Raw genomic sequence first — 19214 nt, 5'->3', positions numbered from 1 at the left:
TGAAGATGAAACCAGGAGATGTCCTTACTGAATCATCAGAGCTGAACAGGTGATGGAGAAACAGGTTTACCTTTTAGGTGACATGAATGAGTTGAAGGGAAGTTAGGAACTGTTTCTGAGACACAAATAACACCAGGATCCTTCTTTTTATGTAGCTGACAGCTGGTAACTGTGCAGGGGCGGGTCTAGCAAAGTTTTGCCAGGGGGGCAGGTAGGGCATTAACAGGGAGAGGGGGGCACAAAGAAATACTTTTCTTTCTTATTGTGTCTCCTGAGGTCAACACTCAGGAGATATATTAAAAAGAGGGACACACAGGAGGTCAAATCGGTTGGCTATAGTGGAACAGCTTCAGCAAAGAGAGTCTTCTCTGAGGAGGTGGAGAAGGAGCTAGCAGAGCATATCAAGAAGCTTGCAGAGCAGTTCCATGGCATTTCCCCAAAGAAATGCCGTGAACTGGCATCAGAATTGGCAGGCAGAAACAACATTCCTACTCCCAGCAACTGGACAGAGAAAGGTTTAGCCAGTAGGAAGTGCAAGAAACAACATTTCAGTAGGTTGGCACAGACTAATGTATTTTGTGTAGTTTACTACTTTACCATTACATTTTTTAGGTAAAGAATGGTTCAAGAATTTTTTGGCACGCCACCATCTCTCTTGCCGTATGCCTGAGGCAACATCTTTGGGAAGAGCTACAGCCTTCAATAAGACTACAGTTGGGGAGTTCTTTGACAATCTGGCTAAAGTGATCGACAGGTAACAGAAGTTATCTAATTGAAAACATTAATAACTATTTATGACAACTACAAACAACAGTTAAGTGAATAAATATGCGTACTCTCAGCTAACATTTTTTGCATTACTTAAAAATTTAACTAATCATCATTGCTCTTTTTTTGTTTGACAGGTATAAATTCCCCCCAAACATGATTTTTAATGTTGACGAAACAGGTGTAACAACAGTACAGACACCAAAGCAGGTAGTGGCAGAAAAAGGAAAAAAACAAGTGGGCTCCATCACATCTGCTGAAAGAGGCGAACTGGTGACTGTAGTCTGTGCTGTCAATGCGACTGGTAACGCAGTCCCTCCGATGTTTATCTTCCCAAGGGTTAGATACAAAGACCACTTCATTGCAGGAGCACCTCCGGGATCAATTGGTACCACTACAAGATCAGGCTGGATCAGTGAAGATGTCTTTGTTGTGTTCCTTGAACATCTGGTTCAGCAGACCAAGTGCTCCCCTGACCTGCCACTGCTGCTAATCATGGATAACCATGAAGCCCACATTTCACTGAAGGCTTTGGACATAGCAAAAACAAGTGGTATCGTAATGCTCACAATTCCACCCCACACTTCCCATCGCCTTCAGCCTCTGGATAAGTGTGTGTATGGTCCATTTAAAACCTATTACAACAGAGCTCTTGATGGCTGGATGAGGTCCAACCCAGGCAAAACTGCTAGCATATACCAAATTGCTGGTTGTGTGAATGATGCTTTCATGTCAGCAATGACACCACGAAATATCTCCTCAGGATTTAGAGCCACTGGGATTTTCCCTTACAACAGAGATATCTTCTCTGATGCAGAGTTTGAGCCATCCATGGTGTCAGACAGGCCCAACCTGGAGCAGCAGCCTGCCGCTGAAGGTGTTGCACCTGTGGTTTCAGCCTCTCTTTCTGCTGAGCTACCTTCACCAGACCCTGTACATGCATGTGGTTCACGAAGTGACCCCAACCATGCTCGATATGTGTCTCCCACTGATATTCTACCCTTACCCAAAAGTCAGCAGCCCAGGAAACAAACAAATCGAAAGCGTGTGAAGACACGAATCCTGACTGATACACCTGAAAAGCAGGCAATTGAGAGAGCCCATGAAGAAAGGACAAATAAACTGAAAGGCAAAAAAGAAATAATCACAAAAAGCAAGGAATGTGGAAGAGGAAACAAACCCAGACAAAAATTGCAGTGGAAAGCAGCTCTGAGGAGAGTGATGTTCCCATCCCATTTGAAGACACTTCTGAGTATGAGAGTTCCAGCGATGAAAGAAGTGAACCAGATGTCTCAGACCTGGTAGTTGGTGACTTTGTCATCGTAAGATTTGCATCCAAATCCAGGAGCCACCATTACATTGGCCTGGTTGACAGCTTTGCAGACAACGAAGTGAGTGCCAGATTTCTCAGAAGAATCCGAGGGATCACTAGCAGTAAGAAACCCACGTTTGTGTTCAAGGAAAATGATGAAGCATCTTTCCCACGCAAGGATGTGCTGAAGAAGCTACCTCAACCTCAACAGGCTGGAGGAACTGCAAGGAGGGAGCAACAGTTCATATTCCCCTGCAACCTTGATCATTGGAATATTGAATAGTTCTTTTGAATAAATGGTTTTGAACTGGTGGTTTGTTTAGAAACCACCAGTTTCCAGGTTTGTTCTCATAGGTTTACAACTGTTAAAATGGTTTGTTTTCACAATATGATCAGTTTTACATTTTAAAAACTACATGGTCAGTTTGCCCCAAGATGACTCAGTTTACCCACTGACTAGGTTCAATTTACCCCTAATCTGGGGCAAGTTGAGCCAAAGGAGCATTTTTTTTAATAGGTCATTATTTTGGGCAGCGTCATCAGACATAGATTCTGATTATTACATTTGAAAGGAGACATCCTGAAATAAAGGAATATGTTATCATTCTATTTCTGTGTCATTTTTTTCTCACATCCAGGGCAACATGAGTAAAAAGTGGCTCATCTTACCTCACTCTCCCCTATAAGTAATTTCAATGTCACAATCATCAGTTCCTAAAGATTATCTGCTAATCTGTCAATTTAGGAAGCATGAATCTTGTGAATCCATTTCACATCACTTTGGCGCAAATGAAATTGACAACTGGAAAAAGATCATCGAGGAGTGATTTTACAAATCGTTGCTCTCTTCTTGTCCCTTCTTACTGATTTTCTCTAGTTTTGCTTTTAATTTTGGAGTCTTTATCACTACTGGCAGCTACAGTGGCTAACAGTGGCTAAAAGCCCATTTAGGTTGCTGTACACATACCATAAGTTTGCATACCGTAGGTAAGTGGTCCTCTTTGTATTTTTCCTGAAGAACAGTCAAACCTCTTCTTTGGATGTTAGCTTTACAGGCTGTGGCTGTAGACACTCACTGCTGTACCTCTCTCCTCACCTCCTCAGTGATATACTTCTGTGTGTGTGTTTTGGGATAAAGCCAAACAACAGATCCTAACTAGATTTTTCCATTTGTTTCCTTTTGTAATACTTAGTGTTTGTCAACTACTACAGATGAAATGTGGTAACTGATGTCGCAGACGTGTCTCGTAACCCCAGAGATACACAATGGAGGCACTGATCATGAATTTTCATTTATAGCTTTTCATTCCTTTTACTTTAGAGCAGTTTTTAACCATTTATTTGTGCACCAAAAACAGTCTTTGCTTTCATAAATTTGGACATTGAAACGATGAGTAAATATTCCCTTTGAGTGCAGCTGCCAGTGGTTGTTTCCACATTTATGAAAATCAACGTCCGTGGAATTTTGTGACTTTTGCAAAAACACACTAAAGACAGACAGCATCAACAGTGCAGGGAAAATGTAAATTGTAGTTTCTGAGTGCAGTTTATCCATACTGCACAAACACAAGGTAAAATGGCAGAACATGGGCAGTCATTCCACTTCTTTGCATCAGTTATTTGGTTGTCCTGCATCCCAGTAGACAAAATCTACTGCACAACCATCAGACCACATCCAGCTGCCTTCTTTAAGGAGGTCAGTAAGGTTTTGAGGAAAAAAACTTTTTTTTATAACACAATCTTTAAAGGGTGTTTAAAAGATTTTATTTATTCATCTCAGAGTTGAAGTGATTGACTGTTCATGTAAATGGACTGGTTCTTACAGAACACTTTACACAACTTGTTTATTCACCCAATCACACAAGCACTTTTTCCTAAGTTGTTACTAACTAACATTCACACCGCATTCACAGTCTGATGGATACATCAGAGAGCAACATGGGGTTAGTATCTTGCCCAAGAATATTTGACATGTAGACTGGAGCAGACTAGGATTGAACCACCAACCTTCCAGTTAGTAGGTGACCTGAGCTACAGCTAACAAAACATTTGTCATGTTTCTACAAATATGGAAAATCTATTGTTAAAATCAATTCTGGGAAGATCAGTGAGGAGGTGTATTTTCTGCATTCATCCCTATCTAAAGTATTAAATGCGTGCTGATGAAACATGCAAGCGCATGTCTGTGACACCAGATATGTGCTTGAATGTTTTTTCATGGGCCCTGTAACCCCAGAGTTTCTAAGGGCAGGTTATCTGCGTTGCACAAACAGAAGCTAAATTGACAGAACATGTGTTATCATTCCACTTCTTTAAGTTTGAATAGTTAGTGTGACCACAGTGTTCACGTGTATCTGTGTTGTCTGGTTGTCTTGCATCCCAGTAGGTGAAACTCACAGCGCAACCATCAGACCACATCCATCTGCCTTCTTTATGGATGTCACTGAGTCCAATCCAGGTCCATCCCTCAGCATGGTCAAAGTTCTTAATTAATGATTTAACAAACTCCTCTTCCTCCCGATTGTGGATAGAAACCAGGTTGGCTCGCTGTGACACACAGTGGAGCTCTGCATCAGCCCAGCTCATCTGTGTGGCCACATATTTGTAGCAGCGGCCATTGAAACTGTACCAGAACAGGGGACAGCTTCCTTGCACTAGTTGATCTCTGTCGTCATCTGAAGAAGACACAGCAGTCAGAACAACAATAAATTAAATGAAATGAAAAACAAACAATAACTGTTTTTGTCAGTGTGACTGACATTTTTCTTTGATCTAACCTCTGAAGAATATCAGAAAAGCATGTCTGCACAGCTGACATGGTGAAAGTTAAAACATGCAGTGAAGTAAGCTGCTCTTATTATGTTTACAGGCAGGACTTTATCATAATTATACAGTATAGTAGAACCCATCTGACATGCAGAAAAAAAAAAAAATCTATGTGTTTGACTAAAATGTAATTAAGATAATAACACACACCCCCCCCACACACACACACACACACACACACAAATAAAGTTAAAATACAAGAAGGGAGGGAAGAGTCAGAATACAGGACAGTTACCAAGTTGTAGCTCCAATTCACTTGCATTAGAAGGAGACTCAGAAGGAGCACCCAGAGCCAGACTGAACAAGAAGAGGAGCAAGATCATGTTGGAGCTTTAAGTCTCAACCTTTGATGAAGAGCTGCTGAAGCTTCTTTGTACAGGATTCCTGCACAGAGTGGGAGCTGCTTTCTTTTATTGCTGGCTGAGAGGGAGTTTTCAAACTAAACACAAACCAGAAAAAAAAGATCAAATTCCAAAAACAGGAACAAATGTTGTTTGTTTTTTTTGCTGTGTGATTTGTATGTATTGCACCATAAAGGCGTTATCAGCAGAATGACTAATCAAACAGGACAGGTCAGTGCTCTAACAGGTAAAAACTCCTGAGTTGCTCCATTACACAAAGACAGAATGAACTCCACACAATCAAGAGGATCCTCTCTTAGTACTGGACCCAGAGATATGTGACTGCTGTGGCAGGTCTGATTGGAGTAAATGACAAAATAGATAAACTATTAACACCTTTGGTTTAGTAGATTTACTTCACTTCACCCTTGTGTCTATTACAATTGTAAAGCATCCAAAATAAAACCCCTGCAGTAACCAGACTAATCTAAAAGCAGATCATTACCACTGCTGTGTCAGCTACACTGTCCTGCAGATATTTGGCACTCGTGAGAGGTTTGTGTGATCGTCTTAAAGCTTTGTTCATCTGAGCTTCCACCATGTCCATTTACTGAAGTTTCCTGGTAACATTTCTAACAGTGGAAACTGACAACTGTAAGTGCACATCTATCTTTTTACAGCCTTCAAGTGGTTTGTAGAAACTACTGTATAGAGAGTTATTTAGTTACTCTAAGTAGGCCTTCCATAATTGATCCAATTTTATGCAGGTTTCCTGTTATGAAAAAAGGGAGTGGAGAGCTCACGTTTTAACATCTAATCTAAATGTTTCATTTTGCCAAGAAGGACTTTTATGATACAATAAATTACAGTACAGCAAAGTTCAGGTACTTGTGTCAGTAGTATTTGGTGACCTGCACAGCGGACTCCATTCCTACAATCAAACATGAACAAAGAGAAAAGGTGAGAGAGGCTGGCAGCTCGGGAGTGCAGAAGGAGAGCATGACCTACAGTAGCTTCAAGTGTTAAAGGATCATTTAATTCCATATTAACGAGTTCATGAAGTTTTGAGATTTAAAAACAAAAAAACAAACATGCTTTTACAAACACCACAGTCACTGGCGTTAATAGAGAATTACATTTTTTTTTTACTATCCATCCATCCATCCATCTTATCACTCCCTCCAGTTAATACACGACACCACGGTTCTTCATTCACAGATGGATTTATTCTTCCGTCAAACTTCTCCTCAGAAACACCACAAAATCCACCGTCAAACTGTTATTACATAAAAGTACAGAATGACCAAACATAAATATTACAAATAAACATTTAAACCAAATTTAACAAATACGCGATAAACAAACACAGTTAACGTACCTCGCTGGCTGCACGTAACCGTGAGGGAATGAGACCGCTTCAGGAACAAAAACTTAACGAAAATAATTCCCAATTTCTTCTTCTTCTTCGCAGCTTTCTTTTACTTTAAACTGCTTATTTATTCCTTATACTGACTTAGTTAACTCATTAACTTAGCTTCTTTGCACATGCTTTTCACTTCCCTTTACGTCACTTAAAAAGGCCTGTGTGCAACACAGAATGAACCTTAGTTCCTACCCCAAAAGGAACAACAATAAATAAAGAAAATAAATAACATAAATGAACACAATAAATTAAACAAACTGACATAATTTACATTTATGGCAGTTAAACTCCCACCAAATCTCAACTTGAGATTTCTTCACAGATTTGCATCTTCAAGTTATAAGCATTTACAACAGTTTAACACATGCTTATTCTGCTTCAACAAGTAGTACTATTTTCTCCTTCCTTTTTTTCTTCTCTTGTTTTGTTCCCTTCTCTCCTTCTCTTTCTTTTTTCTTCCCAGAGGATCGTAGATGGAAGCTACTGTGGATAGCACTCCCCTTCTTGTCATTGGGTGTTTCTTGACGGTTACTCTGAACTGAAAGTCATCAGAGGATACGCACCATTGCACGCCCAGTGCTCTTTCTAGGAGTGGCTCCCCTAAATCTATGTCCAGTTCTTTGACACTGTCTGCACACTCTTCCTTTGGTATTGACTCCAATACCTTCTTGCTGTTGGAAATGAACTTGTGTAGTCTAAGCTTGCCTGTGCTGCAAAGCTCTCTTGCTTCCTTGATCAGCTTGATTGCCTCAGCATCCGACCTTACACTCACCAGTCCATCATCAACATAAAAATTTCTTCGGATGAACTTGACAGTGCTTTGGTTAAATCGATCTTGACCTTCTGTGGCTAGATGTTTAAGTCCAAAATTGGCACAGCCAGGTGAGGAAGCTGCTCCAAACAAATGGACTTTCATCCGAAAAACTGATGGCAGAGACTCAAGATCACCATTCTCCCACCATAAGAACCTCAAGTAGTCTTGGTCTTCAGGCTTTACATGGAATTGATGAAACATTCGTTCCACATCACACATAATAGCGACTGGGCCCTTTCGAAATCTACAAAGAACTCCCACCAAGGTGTTTGTGAGCTCTGGCCCTGTAAGAAGGTAGTCATTCAATGACATGTCTTGAAATCTTGCCGAGCAATCAAAGACCACTCGCAGTTTCTCTGGCTTTTGAGGGTGGTATACGCCATGGTGGGGAATATACCAAGCTGATTGTTTATCGAGCTCTTCTTCTGGGACCTTTTCTGCTTCACCACGACTGATAATGTCTTCCATGAAGTTCATGTAATCTGTCTGATATTTCTGGTCTCTCTTGAGCTTCTTTTCCAAGCACATGAGGCGCTGAACAGCACTTGGCTTGTTATTTGGTAGCTCTGGCCTGCTCTGTTTAAAAGGCAGAGGCATTTCAAGATGTCCGTCTTCTTTGTGCTTAATTTCTTCTTTCATTTTAGTCAAAAACCGGAGATCTTCTTGCGAGAGATTTGTCTTTTCTCCAAGCCTTTCACTGAAGTCAGATTCCAGCACCTTAAGTATGTCTTCTGGATCAGTCATCTCCTTAATTCTTGTTTTGCAAACATAATGAACTTCGCTCTTCAACTTACTTGTTACTTTGGGTTCAGGGGTCACTTGCTTTACAACGATGCGGTGACTTACTCCTATTGCATCACTGTAGTATTCACCTGGATCACCATAGCTCACTATGCTCCAGCCTACGTCAGTTTTCTGTGCGAAGGGCTGGTTGTCCTCACCACATACAACTTCTCTAGGCATTAGTGCTTGTGGACAGTTATACCCGATGAGAAGACCGATTTCACATTTCTTCGGCGGGGCAATGTGTCCCGCAAGATGCTCTAAATGAGGCCACGCCTTTGCAGTCTCTGGTGTTGGAATGTGTGTACGATTGGCAGGTATGAATTCACGAGTGTAGACCGTTGGCACTGTGATCTTCTTAGAAGAAGATAACCCTCTTATTTGTAGACATTTGAGTCTTTTGCATGGTACAATTGTCTCCTTGGAAGACATTGTAGACAGCTTCAACTTGACTGGCTCTGCATTAACATCAAGAGCATCTGCCACTTCTTCAAGAATGAATGAAGAATCACTTTGTGAATCTAACAGAGCATAGACAAGGACTTCTTTGTTTGAATCACTTGGCATTGATGCATAAACAGGAACTATTGCTGAAGTCTGAGCACTGTTACCATAATGCACAACTCTATTGGATGTGGTTTCGTGAGTGGTGTCTTGCGGCGATTGTGGCTTTCTTTCTTTACTGCAACTTGTCTCGTCATTTTCCTTTTGCCTTGAGCGATCCTCATGTAAGCATGTGGGGTGGCGCTTTGAGCAGGTGTCGCAGACCATCCGGTTGCTGCAATTCTTGGATTGATGGCCAGGACTCAAACAGCCAAAGCACAGTTTCTCACCTTGAATGAACTTCACTCGGTCAGCAACTGGCCTTGCAGTTAGTCTACGGCACTTGTGCAAGACATGCCCTGTTTTCTTACAAAACATACATGTGCTTATGCTCTTCTCAGTGGTGTTAGTTGTAAAAATCCTTGCACTTGCTGCTTGGTTCTTAGAGGTCACTATATTCTGAGGTTTAGATCTTGTCCTTTCTGGCTCCCCTTGCCGCAAAGCATAGTAAGATGTAACAGGGTTACAAGCAATACTAGCCTCCAAAGTCAGGAAAGTTACGAAATACTTGAAATCTGGGAACCTTCCATGCTCCAGCTGATACTGTGTGGCTTTTCGGTTCCATCTGCTGCTTAACCAATCAGGCAACTTGGCTGTCAGTTTTTGGTTTTCAATGCCATCATCAAGAATACGCAGACTCTCATTGTGAGCCATGGCACATTCACAACTGCGTAAAAAGTCCACAAATTTCCTTAAGTCAGCGCTCTCTCTTGATGCTATCTTTGGCCAGGCATGTAATTTGTCTCGACAGGCTTTGGCAATCATAAAAGGCTGGCCGTATCGCTCATTGAGGAGTTCCCATGCAGCAACATATGCAGTATCTGAACCAATCAGAAAATAACCTTCTAATGCCTCTCTAGCTGCTCCTCCAACATATTTCTGGAGGAAGAATATTTTCTCCAAACTTGGAATGTTTTTCTTTTCAATAAGAGTTTGGAAGGATGACTTCCAATGATTAAACTTGAGTGGATCACCACTAAAAACTGTGGGCTCTGGAATGGGTAGCCTATTTGCTGATATAGCCTCAGCTAAGACCTTCACAAGCTCTCCTGTGCTATCTTGGAGCACATGTGTTGGCACTGCGTCCTTTGGTGGTTGTGAGTACTGGTTCTCAGTCTTCACCTGATTGAGTGGCTGCATAACCTTATGTAGATCCAGGCTCTGTGAAGCATTCCCTTGGGCTGGACTGAGCTCACTCTCATCATATACTTGAAGCCTTGCTTTGGCTGCATTCAGCCTTTTCAAATCTTCCAAACGCTCAAGTTCTCTCTTTAGGTTTTCTACAGACCTTCTTCTTGCAGCATTCTCTTCTTGCTGTTTCTTTAAGAAAGCAGCCTCTTGTTTCTCTCTTTCTAGCCTACGTTCAGTTTCTTCCCTTTCTCCTTCAAGACGACGAGCTAATGCTGCTGCTTCTTGGTCTGCAATGATCAACCTCTCTTCAGCTTCAAGGTTTTGCAGTTTCTCTTCGTGGCGCTCTTGTTCAGCCATAATCTGCAGTACAGCCTGTGTAGCTGCATACTCGGCAGCAGCTTCTTGTCTTCTAAGTGAAGATACACTTGAGTGAATAGAAGAAGCTTTAGAACCATTAGAGGCAGGAAGTGAAACACTGGAGGCTGACGATGAGAATACAGAACTATTATCTGGCCAAATCAACTCCTCCGCTGTTCCCTGCATTTCAGATTGAGCATTTTGTACTACAGTCTTTGTGATCGAGATGCAGTTATCCATCTTGCGACGCATGTCATGGGCTGGATGATCAATTCTTCTGTAATCATCATAAGCAATGTTCAACTCAGATAATTCCCTTTGAATACTGGTGATGTGTTCTTGTAGGATGTCACTAGGATCCTGTTTTAACACAGATCTTTTAGCTACCTTAATCAGAGCTTTCCATCGTTCATATTTGCTGTCAAAGCGAAGCAATAGCCCTTTGATTTGCTCTTTCTGAAACTCTTTTCCTTTTTCTGTTAATGTCCGGGCTCTTTCACTTCTACGAGGCTCTTCGGGTGGTGCTATATTTTGCCCGATATTTGATTCACCTGTCTGCTCTAACTCTGTCTCTTCTTCCAGAGCAGCTGCTGCACCCTGAGCTTCTTTACTTGTATGTGACATTTTGATTATTTAGACACAGATATACACAGGCATCATACAAGAGCAAGCTGCGACAACATTTGTGAATACTGAAAGAATGAGCTTAACTAAAGAAGTCACTCTCATTCAAATTAGCCCATACATGTAGAATATTACAGAGTAAGTACACTTAACAGAGTTCTTAAAAGACACTGAACCATAAATACAAACTGAATTTCTGTCAAAATGTACAAAGTTTACTTCTGCCCTTTCAGAGCCAACTATACTATTCAGCTGAACATGAATTTACATCTCTTACGTAAATGCACATTCATATACGTGAAACAGCGTGGCTGCCAGGCTATACACAGTTCCTTTTAGTTTCCAACTCTCGTGTCACTTTTCAGACCAAAAACTTTAGAGTCTGGCTTATAGACTTCTTCATGAAAACCTTATGAACCCGTGTGTCCTAAACAGTGGCTTATCTGTGTTCCCGTCTTGATGAGCTGTCGAATTTGCGCTGATGGGGTGAGTCTGGGCAGGTCCGAGTTTGACTATCACTCCCTCCAGTTAATACACGACACCACGGTTCTTCATTCACAGATGGATTTATTCTTCCGTCAAACTTCTCCTCAGAAACACCACAAAATCCACCGTCAAACTGTTATTACATAAAAGTACAGAATGACCAAACATAAATATTACAAATAAACATTTAAACCAAATTTAACAAATACGCGATAAACAAACACAGTTAACGCACCTCGCTGGCTGCACGTAACCGTGAGGGAATGAGACCGCTTCAGGAACAAAAACTTAACGAAAATAATTCCCAATTTCTTCTTCTTCTTCGCAGCTTTCTTTTACTTTAAACTGCTTATTTATTCCTTATACTGACTTAGTTAACTCATTAACTTAGCTTCTTTGCACATGCTTTTTACTTCCTTTTACGTCACTTAAAAAGGCCTGTGCGCAACACCGAATGAACCTTAGTTCCTACCTCAAAAGTCCCCTAGGGGACATGGGAGAAAAAAAAATTAGGGAGGGAAAAAAAAAAAAATTAGGGAGAAAAAAAATAAAAGACTTTAGACGAGAGCTTCGAGAGCTCGCAATACTTTTCACCTCAATAAGAAACGCGTAACTCTTTTCCTTCTGCGTCCCTTTTCCTTCATCCACCTGCTGGCTTCCACCACTTGCTAATGTTACTGAATCTGTGGAAGCTCCGCGATAGCCACCACACGAAGTAACGAGTAACGACCCTATCTAAATCCCAGTACGACTAACGCGTTCCTGATTTTGGCATAATAACTAGTTATCGTGCTCGTTACCACAATAATAACGTAGTTACTGTAACGCTTTACTTAATAACGCGTTAGTCCCAACACTGGTTATCAGCTGATATGCAAATTAGCAAATTAGATCAGGGAAAGATGACTGGATTATAAAACAAGTGAATAAGATGTAGCAGAGGGTTGAAATGAGAAATTCACATTCCAGTGATGAAACACTGCCATGAAGTTTTTAGGAAGCATTTAATGGTAAACATTAGTGTTGCGTGAACTGTGCAGCTGCTAATAAAAAAGGGGGAAAATTTCTCGGTGTATTTAGCGGGTGGATCTATGTTGGTTGGCCCCAGACTTTCCAGAATTGTGTGATATTCTGGAGCACTTGTGGGCAACCAGTAAATATGATGTGGGGAACATGAACAGAAGCAGTGACTGCAGCACTGCATGGCAGGCTCTAATCCCTACAGCATGTTGTGTCACCAGAAAGCAAAACTTTTCCTGTGATTTCTGGCAGATTTGGGGGTTTTTGTGTTAGTACCAGGCTGATTCTGCCAGTTAGGTTAGGGTTGTTTTCTTTTTGTAAGAGAAACACAGGTTTATTTTTTCATATATATTTAGACATGTCCTGAACAACGCCTAATATGTTTTGGTTTTTTTTGCAACAGTGCACTTAGGAAAAAGCCTGCCAGGTATTATCCCTCTGGGGATGATATTTTGTGTGTTGATGATTTAAAAGCAGGCCTGCAAGATTGGGAGTAAAAGTGCAATAAAATACTTTACTGAGAGCAAATACAAGGTGAGCTTCTCCAGATTACAATGGCTTAGGAGAAGTACATCTACCTAGGACGCTGACCATATTAGATGGTAAGTCCTGTGTTTAAAAGGATTGTAGCGATTCAATCCATTTCAAAAGCAATAAGAATTGTTTTCATTTTTGGAATGACGTAATATTGCTGTCAGTAGATACTTAAATTAGTGCGCGGTTTTCCACTGTCAGCAATGATGGGTACAAATGCATGTCATTGGTATTAATGCATATGAATGGACTGTGACTGGACTGATGATGTGGAGCAAGTGTGACTGACTTGAAATTGAGAAGACGGTAACTATTTTAGGATTAGTCACTTCTAATGCCTAATCCACCCCAAACAGTGAAAAAAATGTGGATGTATGTGTTATTGTTTGCTTGTTTTGCAGGAGCAGGAGGACGGCAGAGACTGGAAGTCCACATGAGTGTGGGCGGGCCTTGCCGACTTGACCCTTTAGTTGCCACTTTTCTGTGTTACTGATTTTGTGTGGAGGAAACTGTGTTTTACTGGCTGCTTGTTGGTTATAGTAACACAGTACAGTGGGAAAATGTGTATTCAATGTACATTGAATACACATTTTAACACATACTGTGTTACAATCAGTATCACTCCTTTCACAGAAAAGGAGGGCTGACCACATGATTTACAGCAGCACCTCTGGAATCTGTTGATCCAGACCTGACCTCCGGACGCTCCGCTGCTAATGTTTTTTTTTTTTTCTGAGGGTCTTTGTGGAGGATTTGGCATCACACAGGCAGACATGAGTGAAATGAAGCAGGTTGTGTAGTGATTACAGAACATCTTAGTGTTGGGCTCATTATCATATCACTGTTGAGCTCATAGTGTGAAAAACAAGTGAGTGACATTACTTAAGAAAAGTCACTGGTTACAGTAGTTTTGATTAAACAGATGGGATGATCCATGATTTGGGGAAATTATGGCAACAGTAGTGTTTTTAATGATTTGGGGAAATAAACTGCACATGGCACACTTGTGTCTGTGTTGTTGGATGCCTTATTACTCCTATGACCCTACAGTTGTTTGCAAGTCTGAAGTTTGTATTTACTCACTGATTTGGTTTCTAGGTAATTGTGGTGTGGATGCAGGCTCCAGGCGGAGCCAAGAGTTAGACCCACTTAACATGACATTAATACTAATTTTATTCTCTAACACAGGGTTTACAGGGCTAGAGGACAACAGCACTCTACCCTTTTCCGGTTGAGGACCATGGCCTAAGATTTGGAGGTGCTGATTCTCATTTCCACTGGTTCACACTTGGCTGCAAACTGTTCCAGTGCGAGTTGGAGGCCATCACCTGATGAATCCAACAAAGCGCATCATCCATGAAAGCAGAGATGAGAGTCTGAGACCCAAGTGAAAGTGTCGGCCACTTGGCTGTGCCCAGAAATTCTGTCCGTAAAAGTTATGAACAGAATCGATGCCAGTGCTGCCCTAACCCTAATCATTAAAGTTACACTTTATTATAAATTCAACATGATGTCACAAAGTTTGCAGATATCTTAAGACCAGTTTTATTAATATACTCTGGATTGCAATCAGAAATAAATCTTCTTTTATTAATTTTATTAAAGGACAAAACACACCAATGCCATTTACTGAGAAAGTTTCACAGACAGGCAGAGATGGTGGTAGATGGCTTCCTATATGTAGAGGGAAGGTCCTTATTTTGTCACTAGCTGTGATGATAGTTTAAATGTAATGCAAATGATGGCGTTAGCTGAACAACAAGCACTGAAAAAATGTAACGTTGTCCTAAAGTACAAAGAAGATTTTTTTTTCATAACAGTGTATGTGTAAATACCTTCTGTCAATTTCTTCCAAAAGAGTTTGAATCATAGCAGGGCACAGACAGTGATATTTGGGCCGAGGTGTGGAAGTGGATGGCTTTCTGTGGGGAGTTGGAGCTGTTTGAATGGATGAAAGAATCTGCTGTGATGCTCTGGACTCTCTTACCTGTGTGTAAAAGTTCCTTTTGGTCTTAAAATTACTGCAGTGATTTACAAGAAATGTCCAGTATTTATATTGGGGTTTTTTTGTTTGTTTAATCCACACAACAAGTGGTTCACAGCAGATAATTACTGCATTTTAAAATTTTGCAATCCATATGTTATTAGTAAAATTCCTGGTAAGAAATCTACGTAACAAATTTCACAAATTGTGTGTTTATTATTTATTGTTTATTTATCTATTCATTGTCAGTCTTAAGAAAGGCGGGGAGGGCATCAGATGGTCCCTGCAGCTCATGCAGTTCCCATAAATTTGACCTGGTTGTTAATAATCTCTTGCTTCCACACTTTGAAAACTTCATAGTCTGTGGGGACTGGGAGAGCTGTTTGCATTGTTGCTCAATAAGACCAGGCTGAATGTTAATAACATGTTAATTCCCTCCTACCTCTCAGCACATGGAGTTTTTGCACCTATAACTAACTACCTAGTGCAGCTAATGTTAAATTTTCTATTAATGGTAAAATCTTTATTCTTGTACTGCTAATAACATGTCCTTTGTCAGACTGGAATCTGTCCAGGGTGTACCCTGCATCTCACCCTATGGTAGCTCAGACAGGCCAGTTTACTTAATTTGATAAAATAGCAGCCACATTAAACACCGATAATGTTCAAGCATGTAGCCAGTCATTAGTTTGGAAGTGTGGGAGTAGTAGTAAATAGACTGATTCTTATATAGTGCCTTTCTACTCTAGCGGAGTACTCAAAGCACTCTATACAACATGCACATAGTGCTTCTAACTACATTCACATTCTCGATGGATGCATCAGAGAGCAACTCGGGGTTAGTGTCTTGCCCAAGGATACTTGGCATACTGGAGGAGCCAGGGAAGCCTTACGATCACTGGATGACCTGCTCTACCGCCTGAGCTACAGCCAGTGGAATCATAAAATCAGATATAGCTACCTAACATTAACTGGTGGCCAAACAAGCTGATTAACTATAAGTACTAAAGCAACAGATTTCATGATGTACACATGCTAATACAAGTCACTCTCTAGTGTCTGCAAACAGCTGAACAGATGTGCTTGTAGTGATTATTTATTGTCTTCTATTGTTCAGCTGTTCCTGGAGATAATTTGTCTCAGTTTATGAGTCATATTGACACAGTCAGCAGAAGAGCAGGTCAGTGCTGCGCTGCTGTTCGCAAATGTTAAACTAGAAGTGTACTTGAACTTCTTGAGTCAGATTCACTCCTTTGACTCACTTTCAGAGTCAAAGAGTGTTAGCTGAGAACTGTAGATCCCTAAATTGACACCCAGTGTCTGTTTTTGTTTATAAACTTCAGAGTGGTTGTTGTAGTTGTCATAATATGAAATTAAATAAAGCTTTTGCACAGCTACAAAGACGATAAAACAGGTCAGCAAAGAACTTCATGTCCCTTGAAGTTCTACCTAACTTAACATTCATGTGTCACATGAATCTTAGAATAGATTTTTTTTAGTAATGTGTTTTTATTTCAGTTTACTACAAATAAATAACAAATATAGCCTTTGCTTACATGTTAGCAGTCTGTTAAGAGTTAGAAGAATAGTCCACACACACACACACACACACACACACACACACAAAAAAAAAAAAAAAAAAAAAAAAAATCCAACACTTTACCAATGGCTCGTAAAGCAAAATATGCTTGTGTGATTTCCTCCATTACAGCGGTTTAAGAGCCGGTTGATCGTCGTCACACTCACTTAATCTACTGCTGCCCTCAACTGGCTACAAAACATGGTTACATCTTAATTGTTAAATCCCTGAAGAATTCACTGAGGTGTGTGTTTTTTATGTCTCGGTCATGTACAAGTTAAGCTTTAAAAGGACTAATACAGGGCCTTTGTATGACAATTGATATGATTGTGACACACGCTAGGCACAGATACACCCACACACAGGTCGTTATCATCAGATCCCACGTTTATTGAGAGTGTCCACAGAATTAGGACACCGTCTGACAGCGGTCGGTTTCCCCAGCGTCCTCTCTCTCCACTCCTCTCCGACTCACTATATAAAGGGAAGGAAAACCACCATCAGTCCAAATCGCCATCAGCTGTTCTTACCAGCACCGCCCCGTTGAGCCCACTGCACCACTCCTCCCCTGCAGCCGCGCGCCGGACCACACCTCCGCCACACACCCCCACCGCCCGACTGAGGCCGGGAAGCCCACCGGCCGAACCTACTCCCCTCCCCGCGAGCGAGAGAGGAAATCGGCCACCGCCATCTGCGCCCCCGGCCTATGGACCACCTTGAACTTAAAGGGCTGCAAAGCCAGATACCACCGGGTTGATCCGGGCCGTCGGCATCCTTCATGCGGTGGAGCCACTGTAGCGGGGCGTGGTCCGAGCAGAGGGTGAATGAGCGCCCCAGGAGGTAATAGCGAAGGGAGTCGACCGCCCACCGGATAGCCAAGCACTCTTTCTCCACGGTGCTGTACCGTCTTTCACGCTCTGCCAGCTTCCGACTGATGTAGAGAATGGGACGGTCGGCCCCCTCACCTGCTGGGACAAAACAGCCCCCAGCCCTCTGTTCGAGGCGTCAGTCTGCAGAACAAAAGGGAGGGAAAAGTTAGGAGTGTGAAGCAGCGGCTCCCCACAGAGAGCCTTTTTCACCTGCACAAACGCCGCCTGGCACGGCCCCGTCCACCGAACCAGATCTGGAGCACCCTTCCGGGTAAGATCGGTTAAGGGGCTGGTCAGCTGCGCAAACCCTGGCACGAACCGGCGATAGTAACCTGCCAGCCCCAGAAACCGTCTCACCTCCTTTTTAGTCTTGGGCGCGGGCAGGATGCGATAGCCGTCGTCTTTTCCACCTGTGAACGCACCTGCCGCCCCCCAAAGCGGTAGCCTCATGCACTCCGGTGAAACGGCCCGATGAGGTCCATGCCAATGCGCCAAACGGGACCTCTATGGATGGAAGCGGACGCAAAGGCGCTTTTGGTATGGCCGGATGATTAACAAGTTGGCAGTCCGGGCAGGACGCGCACCAGGCTCGCGGGACGGTGGCACCTGACCCATCTCGCCGAACTCCACGAACTGCTCCAGCACCACCTTGTCCACCAGCAGCGTCTCGCCCTCTGACGATCCCGGCTGCAGCCAGCGTACGGCCGCGTCATGCAGCTTCCGGGCCCAAGCAAACGGCCGATCCGCCACGGCCAGCCGACAGGCCCGGAACCGCCGGCGATGATCTTCAGCGGTGAGCCCCAACCTGTCCACCACCGCCCGGCTCACGTCCTGGAAGCTGCCCCTCGAAGCCGGCGGCAGACTCAGGGCCGCCGTCCGGGCCTCCCCCGACAGCAGAGGAGGCAAACCGGAGCCCACTCCACCTGCGGCCACTGGCAGGCCTCCGCTGTGGCACGAAAAGTCTCCAGAAAAACCTGGGGTCGTCCCCGTCCCCCATCTGGGCACCACCACCGACAGCGGCGGCGGCCTTCGGCGGGGCAGCGGCGGGGGCTTCGGCGGGGCAGCGGCGCCAACCAGCCGCTCCAGAACCAGAGTCTGCCGTCCGTCTGCTCCTGCAGCGCAGCCAGGTGAGCCCGCTGGGCCGCCGCATGGTCGTGGCTCATCTTCGCCATCTCTGCCAGCATCTGCGCCAGAAACTGCAAAGGCTGGCGGGCGGCGCAGCCTGCGGGTCGGACATCCCCACACCGGCAGGCTCCTGGGTTTCGGCACCACTTGTGACACACGCTAGGCACAGATACACCCACACGCAGGTCGTTATCATCAGATCCCATGTTTATTGAGAGTGTCCACAGAATAATAGCAGAACACCGTCTGACAGCGGTCGGTTTCCCCAGCGTCCTCTCTCTCCGCTCCCTCCGACTCACTATGTAAAGGGAAGGAAAATCAGTCCAAATCGCCATCAGCTGTTCTTACCGGCACCGCCCCGTTGAGCCCACTGCACCACTCCTCCCCTGCAGCCGCGCGCCGGACCACACCTCCGCCACAATGATATTTGCAAACAGTTAGTTTTGCTAACTTGTGACCTGTGTGTAGCTGCATTTTAGCTCAAATTTACTAAATTTTAAATAATAAATTAAAAATTCTACTTCAAAAGCATAAGGAGTAAATATTTGAAATGCCAGCCATCCAGTACCTCTACCGACAGCATTGTATGAGGAAGGCACAATTACTGTTCACACTGTACATGTATTTATTCTACT

General features: G+C 43.0%; 3 protein-coding genes across 4 annotated transcripts; 1 reads left to right on the top strand and 2 right to left on the bottom strand.

The window, feature by feature from the left end:
* Positions 1-530: 530 nt before the first annotated feature.
* Positions 531-2363, top strand: LOC120720098. The gene is made up of 3 exons (XM_040009735.1): positions 531-754; positions 906-1921; positions 2011-2363. Exons 1-3 carry the CDS (start codon positions 663-665, stop codon positions 2361-2363), a joined length of 1461 nt encoding a protein of 486 aa, XP_039865669.1. The 5' UTR covers positions 531-662.
* A 1591-nt stretch (positions 2364-3954) lies between these two features.
* Positions 3955-5320, bottom strand: LOC120720100 (lactose-binding lectin l-2-like). The gene is made up of 2 exons (XM_040009738.1): positions 5142-5320; positions 3955-4755 (listed from the first exon to the last, which is right to left on the bottom strand). The coding sequence occupies exons 1-2, from the start codon at positions 5227-5229 to the stop codon at positions 4322-4324; spliced, it is 522 nt and encodes a 173-aa protein (XP_039865672.1). The 5' UTR covers positions 5230-5320; the 3' UTR covers positions 3955-4321.
* Positions 5233-11031, bottom strand: LOC120720099. 2 transcript variants are annotated; one of them, XM_040009737.1, is made up of 2 exons: positions 6626-11031; positions 5233-5345 (listed from the first exon to the last, which is right to left on the bottom strand). In XM_040009737.1, the coding sequence occupies exon 1, from the start codon at positions 10980-10982 to the stop codon at positions 7062-7064; it is 3921 nt and encodes a 1306-aa protein (XP_039865671.1). In that variant the 5' UTR covers positions 10983-11031; the 3' UTR covers positions 5233-5345; positions 6626-7061. The 2 variants fall into 2 exon arrangements, with proteins under 2 accessions (XP_039865671.1, XP_039865670.1); XM_040009736.1 differs by lacking the exon at positions 5233-5345 and adding an exon at positions 6402-6523.
* Between the last annotated feature and the right edge of the window lie 8183 nt (positions 11032-19214).

The sequence above is a fragment of the Simochromis diagramma genome, unplaced genomic scaffold (genome assembly GCF_900408965.1).
Source record: "Simochromis diagramma unplaced genomic scaffold, fSimDia1.1 OVJJ01000489.1, whole genome shotgun sequence".
Lineage (NCBI taxonomy): Eukaryota > Metazoa > Chordata > Actinopteri > Cichliformes > Cichlidae > Simochromis > Simochromis diagramma.
This window is presented reverse-complemented; position numbering and strand designations above follow the sequence as displayed.